Source organism: Heliangelus exortis, chromosome 2 (assembly GCF_036169615.1).
Source record: "Heliangelus exortis chromosome 2, bHelExo1.hap1, whole genome shotgun sequence".
Taxonomy (NCBI): Eukaryota; Metazoa; Chordata; class Aves; order Apodiformes; family Trochilidae; genus Heliangelus; species Heliangelus exortis.
Window position 1 is genome coordinate 79,857,438 of NC_092423.1, and position 22,468 is coordinate 79,879,905.

General features: G+C 37.9%; 1 protein-coding gene across 6 annotated transcripts in view; it reads left to right on the forward strand.

Annotated features, from left to right (window-relative positions):
• SEMA5A (semaphorin 5A) overlaps positions 1-22,468 on the forward strand; it is a 312,014-nt gene that overhangs the window by 270,189 nt on the left and 19,357 nt on the right. For all 6 annotated transcript variants that reach the window (XM_071736701.1, XM_071736699.1, XM_071736695.1 and 3 more), the window contains exons 17-18: positions 8,617-8,842; positions 17,686-17,904. In XM_071736701.1, the coding sequence (XP_071592802.1) occupies positions 8,617-8,842; positions 17,686-17,904 (445 nt within the window). The remainder of the gene's footprint in view (positions 1-8,616; positions 8,843-17,685; positions 17,905-22,468) is intronic.

A 22,468-nucleotide genomic window follows, 5' to 3' on the forward strand; every position in this document is an offset into this window, starting at 1 on the left:
GGAGAGCTCCTGGAACAGGAGTCCTGTTTATGCTGTGAAGACCATAACACTGCATATGAAATGACAGATAAAGGAGAATTGCAATGAGAGACCTGACTATGAACTGGACCAAATGAGACCTGGACATCTAAATAGCAACTTACCTGAAAAAGAGTAATTTTCAGTAGAAGGACAAGACACGCTCTTAGTAACAATAGTGCATAAGCAACTTAATCAGCTTCCGTTACTAGATGGGTGCCCTCCCGTTTCCCAGGGTTCTTTTAAGCCAATGTGAGGATTTTGAGGACCTGGACAATTATTTATCAGTGATTAGAATTGGCAATTAAGTATCTTTGACTCCTAATTAGTCATAGGTCCCTAACAATTAGATAACTGGAAAAATGCTTAAGTGTGACATTTAATGGTATATACAAAAGAAGAAAACCACATTGCCTGAATGTGGTAAAAATCATCAAAGTAAAAATTGTTACCTAAAAAAAAAAACAACAGGTGGGGGGAAAACTGTTTTCTGTATTTTTGCATGTAGCTAATCCCTCACAGCACATTGCACAGCTCATCCATTCTGTGAGATGTTTCAGAGACTGTGGATAAAGTAAAAGGGAAGGAGGGACAAGAGGAAGAGTTTTCTGTTCAAAGCATGCATTTTTAGAGGCATTGATTGCTTCCTAAGTTCAATATCGTCAGTGCATCAAGAGTGAAAGGAACAAGGTAGTTTAGAGGAGGCTTATGTCATTGTGGGAAAAAGGTAAAATATATTGTTCATCAAAATATATGGTTAACTTAGAGAAGCCTAGAATTCAAAGTAAGTTCATATTCAAAAAGGAACTTGGTGACACAACTGAATATTTATTCCCCTTGTGGATTTGAAACACGTCTGTGTAAGCGAGGTGAATGTCCAGTAAAAACAAACATGTAGTCTCCAGTTTCAGCCTATTCCAGACACTGAATTAGGACATGCAGGCAAGTGCCAGAAGTGACATCTGTTACTAAAATTCAGATCCATTTCACTGGAACACATTATATTTTAAGTGTATTCATTCTTAGTTTGAAAACTGACCATAAATTCCACTAGTCAGTTCTTTGACTGGTTTTCGAAGTGTTCTCCAATACTAAGAACATACAGACACTGAGAATGGAGTGGTGTTTTGCCATTTTAGTGTTCAAATTCCCATACTAGCTATAGCTTGGGACCCATTCCTGCCTTAGCAGACTGGGATGGTTTTATGAAGAGTTGATGAAAGAAGAAACTTTCCTTATCTAAATAAAATCAATGCGGAATTTAGGAAGGATTTGAGTACCAAGCTGTTCCAATCTGGTGACCTGTCCTGAACTCCTCCAGGGAAGATGGTTCCAAATTCAGCGTTTAATTCCTTTTAAGTTCCCCTTTACACCAGTGGAAGTTTTTCTGATTCTTTTGTTTAAAATACACAAAATTGAAACACAAGGTTGTACTCAATATATTTGCAGCCAAAAGAGAAATGCAATCACTTTGGAAGAAACCTGTTCCTTTTTCGATAAGGTAAAATGATTTTCCTCCATCTGTCCATCAAAGTAATTTTAAAAACCTGTTATGAAAACAATCTACCTACCCGTACTTTACAGAACCACAGGGTTGAGTCTTGGCTCAGCAATAGTCTCTGAAATCCTGGTTCCACTGGAATCAATGGAACTCCTCCCAGTTATGTCAATTGAAACTAAAATACTGCCTGTAAACTAGGATATAGATGTGCCTCTGCATTATTAAAATACAATGGGGATCTTAAGAAATATTTTTGGGTTTTGTTTTTTAAGTATAGCTGTGAAATGTACAGTGTAGAATTTTTGCTGGATGATTTGAACCTAATAGTGTTTGGTGTTCTATTAGATCATGCTTTTGAAATAGTATTGCAATAGAAATATGACAATAAAGTACGTTTTATCTAATAGTATTTGGTTGAAGAACCTGGCTTTTTACACTGTGGAAAGAGATAGAATCATGATCAGGGACTTCTCTTTTGTTTGTTTTAATTTGAAAATGCTTTGCTAAATAGATAAGACTTTAAATTTCTCTAATGAAAATAAATGAACAACTAATTTTTTTCAAGTTCAGTTAATTATTTTCCTGAATGTGTTTTTCAACCACTAGAAGATAAATGTTATCTGTCTTTTGGCTTTTAGGGAGGGAGGTTTATTAGTCCTTCAGGAGACTTATTTTTTTATGTGCAAAGAAGGCCCCCTATAAATGCGGACTGGTTATTTTTTCCTTTCAAGTTTTATAACACAATTACATCCATTTTGGCCTTTGTTTTGATTGCATGTGAGAGATATCTTCCTTTCCTTTAACTACATATTGTTGAGACAAACTAAAAGCTTAGAAGGTGGCTGAGAGACCCAGCCAGTTCTTACACTTTACCACCCTGTCTTGTCCCAGCTACACCAATAAATCTATGAATCAGAGACATGATTTTTTCATTGGTATCTTAATATTTGAAAAATTAAACAAATATTTTAGTCCAATAAAACTGAAGTCTAGCACAATGCAACAAAAAGAAATTACAAGCATTTTTAAAACTAGTATGCTCTTTGTTAATTCCAAAACAGTACTCAAGAACTAATACAATATACAAAAACCAAATCATAACAGATAACTGTTCAGTTGAAAATATTTAAATGGACTCAATGTTGATTTAGCTGTCTTGTGAAGTTAGTCTCTCATGCTAACAGATGCGAAAGAAAAACACAGATGAGAACAAAGAAGTACATCCAACACAGACATACAATATGCATCAAAGTAACAAGATTTTGTTAGGAGAAATCCCTCCATAATATAAACATTAAGTGTAAATGGGAACAGAACTCTCTATCTGAAATCTGGTTTTTATAGTAAATTGTAGTTGAAATGCAAATAAGATTTTAGCCTAGTTTCCAAAGGAAGTACCAAAGGAAGTACCAGTAGTTAAAATCAAACTTAAACTACAAGTAAAAGTCTCAGAGATTCTCAAAATTTTCAGGACTTACACTAAAGTAGCTATGCAGAGGTTAAAAAACAGTCTGTCAGTCTGTTACATGTTCTCAATAAAAAAACAATAGCTCTTTGTTCTACATTATTTAGTCAACATTAGTCTCTGCCAGTTTGAAATGTTTTTGAAATAACAATTTAGTTATCTTTTTCTAAAACTATACAACCAAATAATTTGAAATATATCTTGGTACAAAACATGAAAATATTCTTTTTTGGTTTTGCACAAATATTAGGAAATACTATTTAAAACTCGAAGCAAGGTCACTGGTTAATAGCATAATCAATGTTTATGTTCTATCTTTCCAAATTAGGTTTTTAATTTATGATGCCTTTCCTAATGTTACCACCAATATGCTTCATGATATTTTTTATTTTAATTTGCCATCTTCAAAGACGTATCTTTTGATGTATGTATTTATTTTAGTGTTTTGTGTAAAACTCCCGTCTAACTGTCGAGCTGCCTCCTGAAATTTCGTTTTCAAACAACTTACTGCATTCTTGCCTGACATAGCCAGGAATAAATTTAACAATCTTAACTTATTAAATCCACTCTAAACTTAAAGTAGCACTATGGTGAATTAGGCCACTGGTTTTCAGACAACTTGGAAAGATAACTTGGAAAATGTGGTTAAGTTTGAATTATTGCAATGATATTTTTGGAGTCTGCAAATGGCCTCAAGTCGTAATTTTTTCTCAGTGCACAAGTGTACCTCAAGACCTAATTTACTTAAACCCATCATATGAGCCCCTGAAATTTTCCTCTGCAGGTACCCACAGATTCCTCCCATAAGAGCTCAACCCCATCCCTTCTATCAGTCCATGTTCTGCCCATGAGGTGGAGTTTGACATCCTCTCCTTCCAACAGCCCCATTGAAGCAGAATCCTTCCCTGCTTTTCTGTTTAGTTCTCACCACTGGTTTGCTGACATGAGACCTCAGTGCTTTATCTGAGACTTTTATTCCACTGTGTGAATGCTTTGTTATTGAATCCATGTCTCTGGCTGGTCAGATTACTTTGGAGAAGGCCATATTCCTGAAATCCCACTTGAGTAAATTGTTCAAATGTTGGACAAGGTGTGAAGAGGATAATCCAAGCAGAGACAGCAGTTTGCGTATTCCCAGTCTCTGACAAATACTTTAATTCAGGCTATGTCTTCATGCTAGAAGCACTTAATATACCCATGTGTGACATGAATTGTCCCTTTTCTCTGCCCTTCTTTACTTATTTCTACATCTGAGACCATTCAGACCAAGACCATTGTTCTGCTTATACTGGAGCTTTGTAGCATTGGAGCATATCAGTGCTTTCATCAAGCATGATGTGATTTTTGATTCCTCTCTGTAGCAAGTGCTGTAGTTGGTAGAGCAGTGCAAAACTTGGTATTTGCATGAGAAGCCAGCAGGCCCTGCCAGGTCATTATTAGTGCCAGAACTTCATGGAATCATCCATCGTTAGGATATTCTTCTGATTTTTCTCAAACCAAGATTATTTCCTGCTGTAAATATTTTCTGGGCAATCTAAATGTACTTCAGTGTTCCTTGTTGTTCTTAGACTTCCATGGATCTTGTCCAATGATTTTGTAGACAAGCATGTGTTATGGTTTGAGGGAGAAGAAAATAATTTTGTGGCATTGATGCTCTGATGGCCAAGCCCAAGTGAGCCAAGGAGTTCCAGGGCGCAAACCAGTATTCAATATATACATATACGGATCTCAGTATTCCCTCCTATTTCTGCTGTACTCTATAAAATTCTTGGAAGGTGGAAAAGTTTGCTCTTGGCTCCCTTTTCTCTTCTGTTAGAGACCTGGGATGGAGGCTCCTGGCTCTCTTCCTTCAGCTCACCACATACTCTGCAGAATTTGACTTCATCCATTCCTGAGAAGAATCCTGGACCTTTTTTTCCCATGTCAACTCTGTCACAAGGGACCTTTGGATTCATATCAGCAACCCCTGAAATCGGGTTTTCTGCGTTTACTTATTTAGTTGTATATTTTTCATTTATTTTTCTTCTTCTTACTATCCTTTTCCTGTTCCATTAAACCTGTTCTGGTTCTAATTTCCAACTTTGAAGTCTCTCTTCCTTATTCCCCTTTTTATCTGACCCTGGAAGGGTGGAGAGGAGTAACAGAGAGCATTCAGATGTCTGTGTTTTGTCTTCCCCTGATCACTGAACAGTGACAGCATGAAAGCAGGCAAACCTTCTCATAAGCTATGCACTGGTCAAAAAGAAAGGAAGAACTAAAAACTGGTCTCTACAGATACTCTTAAGGAACATCTTTCTTTTCTTCTAACTCAAGGAACAACATATGAAAATACTTTCTTTTGGGGTGTATGATGGGACTACACTTCCTGAAGCACACTGATTACTGCTAGTCTGTCTTTCTAGAAATGAGTGAGCTGATGTTCTCATCTCAGATGTGTTAGGAAGCAGCATTCATTGCATTGCCACATTCTTCTAGTGCTTATTTTTATTTGACAAGAGGTTTGTTGCATATCTCACACATTCTACTATTCATGATCCTCAGCTGTCTACACCATATCCAGTAAAAACAGACACTGTATTTCTAGCAGCTTTTATTTTTGATTGAAAAATATAAATTACAAAATCAACAGCAAATTAGGAACTTTAACTTCTAGACCATTATGACTGTGTTGAAACAAACATTTTAGTAAGTACTATACTGATTGAATTATTCCTGCCAGTATGCTACTAGAAAAGAGCTTATGTTTCAGTGTGTTTGAGAGACACCACTTCTCTCAGACTGTCATTGAATTTTTCCAAGACACTTGCCTTTGCAGCAGAAAATACTTTGATTTAGAAAACTGAAATACATGGCAAATGTTAAATGGATTAAAAGCTGGCTCACTGACAAATTGAAAAATGTGGTGTTGATGGACAGATAAAAATGACTAGGATGTGTCTAGCAGGGTCTGCCTGGAATCAGCTCTTGGGTCAGTATCACTTAACACTTCTATCAACAGACTAGACTGTGATATAAGACATCTTCAGTAAGGCTTGACTGTGACAGAGATTGTTGAGGTAGTAAATAATATGCTAGATAATTGCAGAAGAAAGCAATAAAACATATTCTAATGTTGCCAAACAGTAGCCTCTTGTGTAAGACAGGATGCTACATGTAGCTGTAAAGCTGTGATTTAGAGAAAAATAGGTTATCAAAGATAATTTGGTCTTAAGCATTTTGTGCAATGCTGTGGAAAGAAAATACAATAATGTATGTATTAAAGTCAGACAGTCAAGTGGAACAGGGTCATGATTAACTCTGCATCCTGTATTGATAAAAATGCTTCTAGAATGCCAAGTTTAATTTTGGTGTCTTCTCTTAAGGAAAATAAGGAAATTGGACAAAAGGAAGACATCAGGCTGCACAGGACCTGAAGATCAGGTTTAAAATCCTATGTAGCTTTAAGAAGTTCAGCTTAGTTTATCATCATGTGTATATTAAATGTGAAAAAAACTTGTTTGGAGGGATGGGACATGGATCACTTTCAGTATCATTGATAAAGGCACAGAAAAATTCAGTGACTGAAAAATTAAATTAAGAGGAAAATGCAGCCTTGAATTAATTTTCAATTTGTTAGCTTTAAGGATTACCTAACAGTGGAACAGCTGATGCAGGGAGCTGAAAGACTTGTCAATGCTAGATAAATAAAAAAAAAAAAGGAGGGAAAGACAGAGTGCTCTTGCTAAAAGTGGCTGTAATCCAGCCACTGGAGAGGACTACATGGTAAGAGTTGAATAGCCTGTTGGGATGGGAAGCAAGGTGGTTCTGTCTGTTGCTGCAATCTCTTAGTTTTATGATTTCCTTTCGACAGCTCAAGTGCTGTGAGAATGTGTATGTTCTGTCCTCAGTTTGAAACATATTTGAACAGTTGCCTAGAGGAGTCATGAAGAAATTACTTCCCCTTCTGTATATAGGACCAGATACTTTGCTTGTTCTTTGCTGTCTTCTGATCCAGAAACCTGTCAAGGCTGAAACTCAGATCCCAGAAAGCTTGATCCAGTCCTCTGTTCTCTAAATGGATCCTCTTTCATAGTTGGTCCCTGAGTATGACTCATGTGGTCACCTTATCTGTAATCATCAGGTTTTTAAGCGTGAAGGGACTTTGCACAGCCTAATGGAGTGAACAGGACTAGTCCAGCTCAAGTCTTTGGGATAAGAGCCCTTTCTTGCCTGAAGTTCCTTGAAACTATGAAATTGGAAAGTTTGTCACAGGTCCACTTGAACACTTGAACTCAGAAAATGAGAGCTCGAACAAAGTGCTTGCTGTTCCAGTGACTGCTGTATTGAGGGGGTAGGGGTTTCTGGAGAATGGATTTTTTTCCATCCCCAATAGATGGAAACATTAGAAAAGCTTTTGGACAAAGAAATTTTTCTATATCTGAAATAGCAATACAGCCCTTAAACCAAAATATAGATAGAGAGAAACGACTCTCAGCCTAACTAGATGTGTTAGTAAGTTAGACCTTTTGGAAGAAGAGGTAGTGGACTGAGGAAAGTATGAGATTAAAAGGCTGTTATCCACATGGGAAAGAGAGGATCAGGAAATCTATTGCTTGTTGGAACACAGTGGTATCAGCTGGATAGGGATTATGGAAGTAGAAGGTTGTACTATTGTCATTAAACTAGTATTTCTCTTGTGTCCAAATTTTATAGTATTTAGTGGTATTATAAATTCAGTAGGCTCCTTTCAGAAAGCTGTCTCCTCTGTATCTAAGAGCTCAATCATAGAGAGATAACTTAAAATTTGTCCCACTGATCCCTATTTCTTTTCATCTTTACAAATCTGTCAGTGGGAATTCATTCAGATATTTAATGGTTGTTTAATTTTATTCATGTAGTTAACAAAGCACTTGCATCAAATGAAGCTTATTGTGCTCTGGGAAATGAATGAGCAGACCCCACAGATCTTGACAGTAATCACCAGAAGACATCTATTGTGGGGCTTGAGAATATTGTCAATTCTGCATTTGTTTCTTAGGTGTGCCTTTGGCACGCAGCAGTCCACATGGGATTAGCTTCTTATGACAGGTTTAGACATATGAGAGCTATGAGTAACATGTACCTCAGGGGGGACACATGCTGTACCAGAAACCACGTTTTGTCCATTGTCCCCTTGTAATACATATAATATACAAATGCAAGCAATATACAAAATGGACAGTGCTTCACTAGATTTACCAAAGTAGTACTAGCTGATTTGTGTGTTGTACTTAAAACTTATCAGCATCCCTCTTAATTATAAGCTTTAAAATACTTAGCTGCACCTTATTTTAGGCTATTAATTTACAAAGCATGCACTTTATCATGGTACTTATAATGTTTAGCTTGCTGGTTTTAGGGATGTAACACACGTAATTTATACTAGTGTATTATTGCTTTTAGCAGTGCTATCCTGTGTGTGCCTCGAAGCTTAAAAAACACACTTTCAGTTTGAGATAGGAATTAGAAGTGTATTGAAGGTTACTGGCACTGAAAATGCTGGGAAAGCCACCAGGGGCTTTTTTTTTTGTTGCTTAACTTTTTGTCTGTTTTGAGGATTTGTGGGGTGGGTTTTAAGTCACATTTGATGATTAAAGGGACCGTTTTCTTTCAGGAATACCAGCCTTGTAACACCAACGCCTGTCCAGAGTTAAAAAAGACAACTCCTTGGACACCTTGGACCCCAGTCAATATTTCAGACAACGGTGGCCACTACGAACAGCGTTTCCGATACACCTGCAAAGCGCGCTTGCCTGACCCAAATCTGCTGGAGGTGGGGAGGCAAAGGATTGAAATGCGGTACTGCTCCAGCGATGGCACCAGTGGCTGCTCAACAGATGGTAAGCAAAACCAGAGGGGCTGTACAGTGCCTCCTGCTAGCGAGGTGTCTGCAGCTCCATTTTCAGCACAGAGTGGAAGATTTTGCTTTGCTGGTGTTTTGCGTAACAGAACCGATAATGAAAAGGAGAGGATAGTGATGCCAACAGGGAATCTAGCTTCTGTTTCTTCTGGGCATAGCTTCATCATCCAGACTAATCAAGTGCCTATTACTGCTAATTATGAGATTTTCCAGGTTATTTTAATATTCTTTTTAATAATCTGGAAACCATAACATGGCAGCCCTGTTCTCGGAGGATTCTGTAAGCTCCTTACATTCTCTCGGGTTTTCACTGGGGGAGAGTTTGTGCAACATGAATGCATTTGATAAATATTTAGCTAGGACATGTAGTATTGATGCTGAGAAAAACTTTTTGCTCAGTAATTCTAAAGTAAGATTCATGTAAGTGCCTAAACAACGAATTTATGAACTAGGTAATTTCTGTTGTAAAAATGTATGTTATGCTGTTAGTAGCAATTTGAAGTTCTGTATATTTCTGAAAGGGAAAACTGAACTCCTTTGAAATCTTTTTAACTTCAGATGACTTTAAACTGGAATTACTTTATTTCAGAATTTTGCTCTTTCACTAGCAGTGAGATAATTTCAAATAAATCTTATGTGTATATATATATGTAAAATAAAACAGGAGAATTATTGACAGTCTTTCTAATTTTAGTAATACATTTCATTAATTAACCAGTTTTAATTATTTATCAGTGCTTCTTTTTAATTATTATGTGTTAATTGTATAATCCAAGGGCATACTGATTTTTAATTATTATATTTTAATATTTATAAACCTGCTTTCCACTTACACAGCACTTTGTACCTTCACAACACCCAGGTTACCTGAAAAATTGTATAACTGAAGGCATATGGCTTATCTAAGGCCAGGAAGAGAGAATGATTGCTGAGTCTTTGTACTCTCTAATTATCAGTATCTTTTTCAGACAGACCAACTGTTGTGAAAATCAGTTTTAAGCATTTTCTGCTTGTATTGTGTTTCCATGGCAAGGTTCTGGTAGCAAGGTGGACTACAGGAGTGGCTTCTGTGAGATGCTAGAATCTTCCCCCGTGCCCTTCATCCTTTGTAAAACCTTCATTGATTCACATGACATCTGTGCCTCTATGGAGGGGGCAGGTTGTTAATAATTTTTTTTTAAGAAATACAGAGTAGTGAACTACATTGAAATAATGAAACAGAACCCTTGGTACTCCAAATGAGAACTAGTTTCATACTGTATGCCATTCCCATTTCAAGTAATCAAGTCTCCAGTGTTTATTTTTTAGCTCTGGGTGGCAAGGCAGATTTTACCATGGAGCTCATTGCAAGGGAGGTTGAACTAGATGATCTTTAAAGGTTCCTTCCAACCCAAACCATTCCATGATTCTATATTCTTTCTGACAGCTGAGGTGTCAGCACTTTGGAGTACACAAAAGCCAACACACTACTTAAAGAGCATAGTGGTAGGACAAACCAGTGCCAGAGACAGTGTGTCCTAGATCACATTGCCATAAGAAAAATTAAGCATAAAGACACCTTTCTAGGATCTCAAGTCATGACCTTAAGTCTTCTTCTGGAGCTGAATGCATAAGCTGACTCTTTCTTACAGAATACAGTCAGAAGCAGCAGTGCCTACATTTTGCTAAATAAAGCATTCAGGCAGGGACAAGGTAAGAGACAAGGATGTGGGTTCAGGTGTATTCTTAGACTGATTAACTTGAAGTATTTTATTTCACTTCTGAACATCAGGTTCCTGAATTTCTTGGTGTTGTAGTTTATTTGTTGCATAATGCTGAAGCTGCTGCTTTGCTTCATTTGGAAATAATTACTCATTGGACCAATGTATGGGAGTGATCCTGTTACACAGTGATTTAAATGTTCACCTGGGAAAAAGGTTTTTGCTGACTAATTCCAAAACTGCTGAATATTTAAATACTTTATATTGAGTAGTCAACAGGGCAGAAACTATTAGACATCTGTCCATTCTTCCTAGTGGGTGCCCTGATATCTTTGTCATTAATTCATGCTCATTCTTTTTTAACAAGTGAGTCTTTAATTACTCTGTAATGAAAGATCCAACTTGACCAGTGTTCCAAGTGGCTGCATTAACCAGTATGTTTCTGGCTAGAGTTACTGTTATGTCTCCTTTAGCCACGTTTTATTTTGAGTTTGTTTGCTTAGGCATTTTCTGATTATGGATGTCAGGACAGTACGGATGGAACATTTGGCCAGGAGGGGTAGTAATTTGATTTGCTGATGTGATGAAACTCACTGACTGCCTCTAAACTTCAGGATCTAGAAGTACTTTTCTGCTCCCAGGTTTGGATCTGGGTAAACACACCACGTCTCTACTGCTCCTTGTTTTCATGGGGTACAATTTCATGAATAAGAGTCTTGTAGCATAGCTGTGACATTTGGAACTGAAGGATCTCAGGAGAAAGAAATGGTGAAATTATAGCAGACAGCATCACAATTTTCTGGCTAGATAGCAAGGAAACATAATAACTTACTTCCACCTGCTCAGAGCCTGGATAAAGTGGAAAATTCCTTTCATTATAGTCATGTTGAACTGTAGCAATTTGCTTGCTTTTATAAAAAGATTAGCACTGGTACAGTATACTTAACATACCTCTTTACCAAAGATGTGTTCTGCAAAGATCAGTTCTCTGTTCTTTGCAGAAGAGAGCCACTTATTAGAAATTTTCTCATTGCCTGTGATCTCCCACTACTCAACTATAGAAATGTCATGTTAAAACAGAATCATTTTTCACTGTCAGATGCTAGCAAAGCAAACTTTTTTGCAGTGTGAGCTTAGAAGTAGAACTTCTTGCCAAAAAGCTTCTAGACTTCTCCTGAGTGTGGTAGGACACTCAGTCAACCAAACACTAGCATTTGCATCCTGTGTTCACGCTTTTCTGATTTGGAGTTTAAGAGGAAAGAAAAATGCTTTTTGCTCTCTGCCTCTGGGTTTTGGGATAGTGCTTAGGTAGGAAAAGGACAATTTCTTCAAATAAATTGAAAGAGAGCATGTACATTGTCTCACATCTTGATGCAAATGCTTGTGCAGCCCAGCAGTAAAAGTCTAGAAATTACATCTCCATAGGCCTTAATGTGTGCTAATGAAGCATATTAAAACATCTGCATTAAACAATATTAGTGACTCTCCATAGCATTTTCTGCTATAGAAACACAACAAATTGTATGGAAAACAGAAGTATTTAATCCAGGGATAAACTTTTCACATGGTATGAGGTTACTGATTTTTCCAGGTTGAGTTTGCCTCACCTAACTCTAGACTCTGTTATAGTCAGCCAAGACAGGTAGCATCCCTGAGGGATCCAACTAAAAATAAGTGTATGATATAATGGTCACAAATCACCCTCTATAGGTACTACTTTCTTCCCATGGTGTACACAAAGGAAACAGTGATCATGAGTTTAGACAAGACACTTGAATTTGACATGGCCTAAGTTAAACGAGGTTAGCTTCCAAAATGCCTTCAGAAAACAACTGAAGAGACAACCCTTCTGATTTCAGTCACTCAGAAAGAGTCTTTATTGTTTTTCTGTTTTGGGTTGTTTTTTTTTTTCCCAGGGAGATGGAGGAAAAGAGAGTAATTCCTTAAAGGAGAAGATTGCACCTAGAAACCTGAACTTAGATTCTCAGTTCTCACTGTTTTTTTTATGCCAAACTTAAAACAATAGTTATTTTTGAAGGCAGGCTATAATTTTTTCTGAAATACTGTTTTAGTAGCCATTGTCTCTTGTGAAGAGATTTATTAAATCCATTGTTACCCACACAAAATTTATTGTGTATTCAGAATTTAGTGCAGAATAAAACAGATGGTGATAATCAGTAATGTCCTGTAGTGAGGAGTATATGTTGAGATGGTATCTCCTATACTGTCTTATTGCACCTAAACCAGGCTATTCTGAGATAAAACCAAAGTGAATTGTACAAGTTAGGATTGAATTTGTGATAACAAATTCACATTTAAATGACAAATAACAACTCTACACTGGTACTTTGGCATTAAATATTTAAATACAGAAAGGCTAGATGCAAGAGAAAGCTCATGTACTAATATAACGTATTCCATCTGTGTGGGTTTTTTTGTTTTTTTGTTTTTTTTTTTAATATGCTATCTTTGCATTGCATTAATGTTTGTCCTTGCATTTTACTATTTAAATTTTACCAAATAAGATTTTAAGGTTTATAACATTTTTTCTAAGTTATGTAGGTATATTCCCATGGGTATATGTAGGCCTGAAGGTATATAAGTTCCATGATTCAATAATATCATCAAATACTTGCAGAATATCTTCAGCAAGTGGCAACACTGAAACAGTCTTTGCTTATCCTTCTTACATGCTGCACTTCAAAGACTTTTTCATGGTGTCATTTAGAAATTATTCAGGATACTTCAATTTTGGCTCCAGATCATCTTTCCCCAAAGTCATGAACCTAGACTGCTTGGATAATTGAGTTTTCTTTGTTAGGTTTGAACAGGAGGGCATAAGGCATAAATCAGTCAAGTAATATAATTTATCAGGTGTCACTGCTACTTCTCTCTTATTTAGAGCTGTATTTCTTAGCTACAGGCTAGACCAGAGAATTATAAATATATGTCCTCTGTTAGAGCTTTGCTTTTAAGATAAACTAATTGAACTCAGCTGCCAGTGTTGCAGTCTTTGAGAAGAATCAGGCCAATCAAAGTTGCATTACAGACTTTTGCAAAGGATGATTTTTTTTTTCTGCTATACTAGTCAGGGCAAGTGACTTTTGTGATAACATGTGTCTGAAACGGGATTAATTGCTAGTCGAGTTATAAGACTGTTCCAATTAGGCCAAAAAGTTTTCAAAAATTACTTTGAAATTATCAAATCACATTGGCTTAGATCAGAATTATATAATGTAATTATACAATATTTCTGTTACACATGCTTGCTAAGTGTAGTGTAAGTCAGCAGTGAAGCAGTGCTAATATCTCTCTAAACCCATATTGGACAAAGCATAAGCAATTATGAGTCTTTATGGCTTTATGAGAACAGTCTTCTGTTTAGACATCAGTTAATATCTTATTTTTTTCTCAAGGTTTAGAAGTTGTCCACAAAATGCCTGCGTTTGCTTTTACTGAACTTTTCGCAGTATTTGTTGTTACTTGTGGAATTTTTTTACATTAGGGAATTTTACATTTTTTACATTAGGAATTTTTTTACATTACATTTTTTTACGTTAGTACATTTTAAATTGTACTGGGATTAAATAGTAGAATTCCCTTTTCTAGTCTCAGTGTTCAGAAGTTTATTGAGTACAACCTCTAAACAACTGAAAACGATCCTGCTGGTAAACTATGAGCAAAATCCTAGTCATTCACGGTGCTTCAAGTCAGCCATAGGCTTTCTGAAAACAAAAGGAAAGCCCTTGTTCTTGCTGGTTGATAAGAAGCTCAGCATGAGCCATCAATGTGTACTTGCAACCCAGAAAGCCAATCGCATCCTGGGCTACATCAAAAAAGAGTGGCCAGCAGGTCAAAGGAGGTCATTCTGCCCCTCTACTCCACTCACCCTGGGACCTCAGGGGTATACAAGGAGTACTGTGTCCAGCTATGGAGTCCTCAGCACAAGAGAGACGTGTACTGGTCAGAGCAGGTCTAGGGGAGGGTGCTGGAGCAACTCTTCTGTGAAGACAGGCTGAGAGAGTTGAGGTTGTTCAGCCTAGAGAAGAAAAGGCTCTGAGATGTTGTAACAGCCTTCCAGTACCTGAAGGAGCCTACAGGAATCTGGGGAGGGACATTTCATAAGGGCTCGTAGTGATAGAACAAGGGGTAATGGTTTTAAACCAAAAGAGGGTAGATTTAGATTAAACATTAGGAAGAAATTCTGGTGTTAGGGTGCTGAGATAAAGGGTGCACTCTGCCCCCTTGTCCTGGCTATTAATGTTAAAGAGGATTGGACCCAGTGCTGACCTGTGGTGTACACCACTGGTAAATTTCCTCCAGCTGGACTTCACATGATTATGGTCATAACCCCCTGGGCCCAGTTGTTCCGTGACTTTTCAGTCCAGTACACCCTTCACTTACCTAGCTCACACTCTGTTGATTTCTCTATCAGGAAGTTATGGGAGGCAGTGTCAAAACTCTTCGTAAAGTTGAGTAACATCCACTTTTCTCCCTTCCTACATGAACTTAGTCACCTCATTGTAGACGTCTATAAGGTTGTTGAAGCAATGCAGAGCACACTATTTCCAGAATGTAAACTGATCTTGGGTTTTTTTAGTGTCATTAGTGTCATTATACTAATTTTTCAATGTGCAGTTGCAGTGTGCAGTCTGAAGAGAAAATTCTAACAGCCCCTCTATGGACACTGTATGAATTACTGTAAAACTGTGAAAAGATTGCTCCCTGTAATAAAATTTTTAATGCTTTCCAAAGAAGAAAACACAGGGGAACACTTGCTGCGAGCCAAACTCCACACAGAAAAGATACTTGAGAATATTCCTCTGTTTCAAAGCTAAAGTACCTCAGAGCTTTCATTTAGATTTCTGTCCCCACTCTCCAATTCTAATCATAAGAAATCTGACATCATATTTTCAAATAAGATTGCATACTTTCCTTAGAACTCAATAAGCTACACCTATCCTGAAAAAATATCCTCAGAACATCCGAGTACTGGTATGAAGTGATTCATGTTGCAATGTTTTATGAAGAAAATGACGGACAGTCTGGTCTGATCAATGCTTTTTCCATTGTGTTGCTGTTAATTGGATAAATAAGAAAACCCCATAATTTTAAATTCTAATATTAAGAAAATACTATTATTTCGGTCTTACTTGTATGCATAACATGGGCATGTCCATAACTGAAGTGTTAAAAAAATGCATGAAGAAGCTCTTATAGAGCTGAAAAGTGGACCTGGATTCATAACTCCCATACTGTTTTTCTGTACTTGCTCCCTTTTTGGATTTGAATGAATGAATGTTTCTTTAAATGCTACTTTTCATATCTGTGTAATTGGATCTGGCTCAGCAGGAGAGAAATAGTTGTTCTCTGTAAACCCATTTTTAGTTATTTTTATATTGATGTTTTTCTGGGTTTTTTAATTAATTTTAACAGTTTCTTATTACAAGTATTTCTGTGGTTTTGCATCACCATTCCAGTCTCAGTGGTTGTTATTAAGTGTACAATAGAAATGTGTGATGTGTCATCTACTTTGGATGATTGTGAATGTAAATCTCAGAGCAGAATTTTAGCAGTATTACTAATGCTCTAAGCACAGGTAGAAATTTGGCATCACTACTTCAGTACTGGACACTATGAATGAGAGGCTCCTCCATTCTGTTTATCCAGAGCACTGGTCCTGTTCTGTCCAGGACTTCTGTCAGGCAGTCTCTTTGCAGGATTACTTGTAGCATTTTTTGGTACATGACTTAGTACATCTGTCTGTTTAGCTCCATTTGATAGTACCACAGTGCCTGTGCTTGTGGATAGGGCATGAAACAATTTCTTAAAAATGGAGCTGAAGCTGCAAACAATCTCCTGCATTTCTCAACTGTTGATACCATTCATCTTTACTTATAGTAGCACTACTGAAGCTCTAGAAGAGGCATGGAGGCACATAATTTACTGTTTAGGTACCATTCACATGACCCTTTCTCAGCACAAGTACTTCAATAAGTATTTCTAATAATAGCAGCAGTCCATAGATTGCAGAGTTTCCCATCATGGCAGCACTGGGAGAGGAGAGCTGCTTTGGCAACAGTAGGGAATGCCAGCAGTGTTTCTGGAAATTCTTAGTAGTGGTGCTCAGATAGAATACTACAGCTCATGAGTGAGTTTGGTGGTGTGCTGACAAAAGATGATATGACTAGAGTGCAGGGAGTCAGCACCAAGGCTGAAAGTGAAAAAAATGCTCAGATTAACTGCAGATTAATAGAACTTCACCCAAGACTACATCCAGGCATATTGGTTGTATTCTGTAAACAAGATTCTATGTGTTCCCTTTTACTGATATATAGTGGGCTTCATTCTCCATTGCTGTTTAATCTAAAGCTTTTTCTTGGTAATAACCTCCCTTAGAAAAGATATTTTCCACTAGCAAGATCATTCTTTTAGCTAGGAAATATTCTATTTTGTGTCTCTAAAAGGTTGATTTCCACAGCTTACATGTGGTTTAGAACCACAGCTTCAACTTGGTGGGAAATAAACTGGTTTTTAAAGTGACAAAAAATTGCTCTTCATGAAAAGGCAGTCTCACTAGACTTTGTGGAATTATTGCTGTACACTTTCTAAAGTCTGACTGTGATTGAATACAGTGCTTTGCTTTCTGGGACCTTTGTGAACCTCTGGGCATAGCAAGAACTAGTGGAGGCAGGATAAATAGATCAAGTGAGCAGAGCCCTGCAGTAGAACCAAAGGAGCTGCCTCAGTGAGTGGTCACAGGAAGCTCAGTCCTGTCTTCTGTGCCACCTTCTTTCTCTAGAACAGAGTCAATAATTTGTATGTAATGTATTTGGACATTTTCTGATGACAGTTCCTATGCAAAAGAGAGCTAATTTTTATAGTCCTCTGGTGGATGAAACTGAGTTTAGTTCGGTCGATACAGCTGTAAAGCTTTAACTAAAGAGCTGGATCCAAGACTTCACTGTACTTCTGTGCAAGTGATTATGAAATTTCTATTACGGAAAAGAAATCAGGGCTTGAATTTTGAGACTAAATAATAAATAATAACTTTGAAGAGGTTGGTTTGGGGTGAAATACTGTTTTAATTCACTATTGTTTTTTACAAATGTTATTTTACTAGGATTATCAGGGGATTTCTTGCGTTCTGGCCGATACTCTGCTCATACCATCAATGGTGCCTGGTCACCCTGGTCTCCATGGTCTCAGTGCAGCCGTGACTGCAGTAGAGGGATCCGGAATCGCAAACGGGTCTGCAGCAATCCTGAGCCCAAGTACGGAGGACTCCCTTGCCTCGGCCCCTCTTTGGAGTATCAGGAATGCAATATTTTGCCTTGTCCAGGTAAGAGTCAGCTGAAATAAGAGAAGTATGTGAAAATAAAATAACTCATCTTAAATCTTGCGACAATTGGTTGTGGTTCTGAGGTTTGGTTTGGATTTTCAATAAACTGTGTCTCTAATTTGCCTTTATAATGTAAGTAGATTTGAGTAAGATTTCCAAGTGATGTCATTCACTTTCTGGTCAACAGTATTAACAGCTATGTCTTTTTCTCTTATGAGACTTGGTAAAAATATAATTTTAATATGTAAAATAATCAGAGAAAAAGGAGAGAAGAAATTTGGCAAGACATGAGAAATCTGACCTAGTCTTTCTTTAAATGGAAGATATGGACTAGAAGGTTTGCTATGACAACGTGCATATAATGTGTATATTACTGGAAGAAAACATATGTGTGTGTGTATTTATTTATGTCCATATGTATATTCATGGTTACAAAACTGTATTCCTTAAACCATGGACACTTTTTTTTAGTATGGGTACTCACCTCAGCGCTGGTGAGGCCACACCTCGAGTACTGTGTCCAGTTCTGGGCCCCTCAGTTCAGGAAGGATATCGAGGTCCTGGAGCCGGTCCAAAGGAGGCCAACTAGGCTGGTGAAGGGACTTGAGCACAGATCCTATGAGGAGAGGCTGAGGGAGCTGGGGCTGTTCAGCCTGGAGAAGAGGAGGCTCAGAGGAGACCTCAGCACTCTCTACAACTCCCTGAAAGGAGGTTGTAGCCAGGTGGGGGTTGGTCTCTTTTCCCAGGCAACTCTCAGCAAGACAAGAGGGCACGGTCTCAAGTTGTGCCGGGGGAGGTTTAGGTTGGACATTAGAAAGAATTTCTTTACTGAGAGGGTGATCAGACATTGGAATGGGCTGCCCCGGGAAGTGGTGGATTCTCCATCCCTGGAGATATTTAAAAAGAGACTGGATGTGGCACTCAGTGCCATGGGCTGGGAACTGCAGCGGTAGTGGATCAAGGGTTGGACTTGATGATCTCTGAGGTCCCTTCCAACCCAGCCAATTCTGTGACTCTATGATATCTGATCTTTTCATTGCAGTGCTTTCCCTAAGCTTTGTTAGCTTTGTTTGAGAGTCACTGTCCTCTGCATCAGAATCCAAGCAGTAGATCTGTGGAAAGACTTCTCTTTCAGGCAGACACAGTTCCTTGAAAAACTTCCATCTTGAGTTCAACATAAGTAGTATATTTTGGCAGATATTCCTCAAAACCAGCAGCTTTGTGAGCATTCTGGCTGCTTAGTGAAATCGAACTTCCCTGCAGTTTTATGGCTAATGGGAACAGTAGAATTGCTTGGTAGATCCAAAGGGAATTTCTACTGGGGATCCCTGCTCCAGTTTAGGTTAAAGCCTATTGTGCCATTGAGGTTCTGAAAGAGACACTTGGGCACAGCACTTTCTGGTGAAATTTTCTTGCTGCATCCAAGGAGGAGGAAAGTAGCTTTAGATAATCATTGTGTGGTTTCTCCATAGGGCAAAATGAGTATCTAAGGAGATCAAGGGAAGAGATTATATGCTTCTTTCTGAGCTGAGACACATGATCAGTGAAGAGTGGCCATTTTTTTCTGCACTAAGCAGTGTGAGAGAGAGATGAAAGGGAATCATCAGAAATCCAGCACTTGGTATAGAATTATAAAACCGTGGCACAAATCTTCTCCACATTTGCACAGCCTTAGTGCATGCTCTAATTCATTAGCTCCTGAACTACAATCACAACACTTTGGTTTTATTGGATAATAAAGTTATAAACAATTCTGTTCCATGTGACTGCATTGTTCATCTGTGAAAAATTTTGAAGGCTGACAGCAATGAGTTAGGTCAAAGATTTAGGAGACCATTGCACTAATGTTGAAGCCTCCTCAGGAGTTCGTGTAGTAGATGAAGGAAGATAGAACATAGCACCTCCTGCCCAGTGAAGTGGTGGACTCTCCATCCCTGGAGATATTTAAAAAGAGACTGGATGTGGCACTCAGTGCCATGGTCTGGTAACTGCAGAGGGAGTGGATCAAGGGTTGGACTTGATGATCTCTGAGGTCCCTTCCAACCCAGCCAATTCTATGATTCTATGATTCTATGATTCTATGATTCTCCTCATCAGTTCCCTCTTCCAAAGGGAACCTTTTCATCAGACACTGCCTGCAGCTCTGCTTACAAGCCTTAAGGTATCTGTTTGCATTACCATGCTGTAGTACCTTCATTACCTTGTCCCAGATTGTCTATAAAACAGGACCAGATTTGTTGTTCATCCCTTGTAGTTGGTTCTTAAATTAAGTGCTGTCTTCAGCTTTGTTGGATTTTTCTTTTTTTCAAAGTTAAAGTAAGTTAAGTGTTTTCAGAAGTGAAAATTTTAAATAGCTCTGCAGTTAGTACAGTTACATTTTTTTGAAGGGAACTGTTCCAACCAGTAATGCAGATAGTTATGAAAACATAAATGTGATGTTGAAGCCCTTTTTATTTGTGAGTTAGCCAATACCTAGAACTAAAATAAATGAAGCTGTAAGGCGGAACTTGATATTGTGCTTTGTATAAAAATTAATCCCTCTTTTACTGAATTTGAAAGTATTTTTAAAGATCAGTTGATATAAAAAGTGGCGGGCCTTTCTGAAGCAAGAGGAGTATCCTAATATATCTTATAACTTTCTTCAGAGACAAGTTTAATTTTTATTTTAATGCAAAGTAAATTTGATTAAAGATGCAGAGCTTAAATGAAGTATTGGGATATGTGATAGCCTGCAAGGAATCACAGAGTTCCTCAGCTGTGGGAGTACCGCTTGCCAGTAGTTAAGAAGAAATGTAAGGAGCTAAGTCAGATCTCAGACAAATCTGAAGGGAAAACATTGCAAGCAGTCGATGTAATTAAATAACTTTTTTTTTTTTTTTTTTTTAAGACATGGGAGAGTAAGAAATTATCACAGAATAAAGCCTATCCATAAATTGGACATGATTATAAATTTGGCAAAAAGGAGTAATTTTTATTAGAAACATACTGACGAAATTGATTGAATTCTCTCAATTTTTAATGAAAGTCACGAAAGATAAATTGTTAGGTAAACATGAACATCTGTTAGGATGACATTCATGAGACCTCATTAAGAAAGGAGAGTCATAGAAAATACATGGGTGAAGAACCTTTGGTCTGGGCCCATGCTTAGAAAACTGGCCAAACCCACAGCAAGCAAATTGAAAGTCAGCAAAAGAAACCACGGTTGGATCACTTCGCAGCCTTCTTGTTAACCACTGTACTAGGGACCAGATTTCCTTTACTGGGTGCTTAGATTTAGGACAGCTGTGTAAAGTAATTCTTACCCTTGCTAGTCAAGTGAGTTTCTAAAATGTCCCTGTTAGGTTTTGATCACATGGCCCTTGCAGGTATTGGTGAAAAAAGTTGGTGTAGGTGCAGATCTCACTGTGGTATTGACAGAACCCTCCTCGCATGGGCTAGGCTGTAGATAGAGTCTCAGGAGTGAACACATCAGGCCCTTCTTGCCACTGTGAGCATCAAGGAGAAAAATGCATAGTTCACTCCTGCCTATGTAAGTGAGGTGCAGACAGAGACACTAAGGAATGTGAGAAGATTTTGTTCTGACATACACCTGAAAGAAATTGCCATAGCAATAAAAATAAAAATGCATCAAAGAATAATTTGATGCTTTCTGAGCTTTACCTGAGCTCCCTCAGGGTGAGGACTTCACCTGCTCCTTGCTGACATGGAACCATTTCTTTACAGTCCAGTCATTAGCCTTTCAGAAATATTCTGGTTAATAGGAAAAGATCAGATGGCAGCCATAAAGTAGCCTTTCTGCTGGTGCAGGCTCAGGTTCTGCTTTGCCCCCTGTTCTGCTTATTGAAGACAGGATCAAAGCCTTATGATGTAAACTGATGGAAAAGTTAGAAGATATGAAGAAATACACTGAGCAGTGTAAAAGTCATGCTGGAAGTCAATAGAACTTTAGGCTTCTAACTCAATTAATCTGGTCTCGGTGTCATTCTAGAAGATACTGAGTGCCCTGAAGCACTGATACAACGAAAATCCAGAACTTAAAAAAAATACTGAATGAATGTCCATTTACATGCAGATTGGTAGCACTCCCCGGACAGATTACTTTTCATCCATACTATCTGAAGGCTGAAAGTATATTGAATAGTACTAAAAAATTTTCAGCAGTTGTACCCAGGCTCAGGAATATGATTTGTCTGTATTGTACAAGTTTTGAAAATGATCCCTCATATAATTTTGCCTACAACTAACCAGCAAGCTCACAGATAATCTGTAAAAGTAGTTTGGGAGTCAGTGTAGGGTAAGGTCTGTTCCCAGCATTCAGTTTCCTTGTGGCCAAACTCTTTTAAGAGGCAGCAGAATTTGCACTATTGTCTTGCACTACCAAATTATGCTCTGGCCTGGTGCCTCAATTCCTTTTTCATGGGTCAGAGATGTGGTGAATAGAGTTGAGCTGGCAAGCACAGAACAGCCTCAATAACTATGGAAAGGATCTGTGAATACTCACTGGCATTTCTGTTTTATTTGGGTTACTAACACATGGTCAGGATGAAAAGAAAGGAATCTG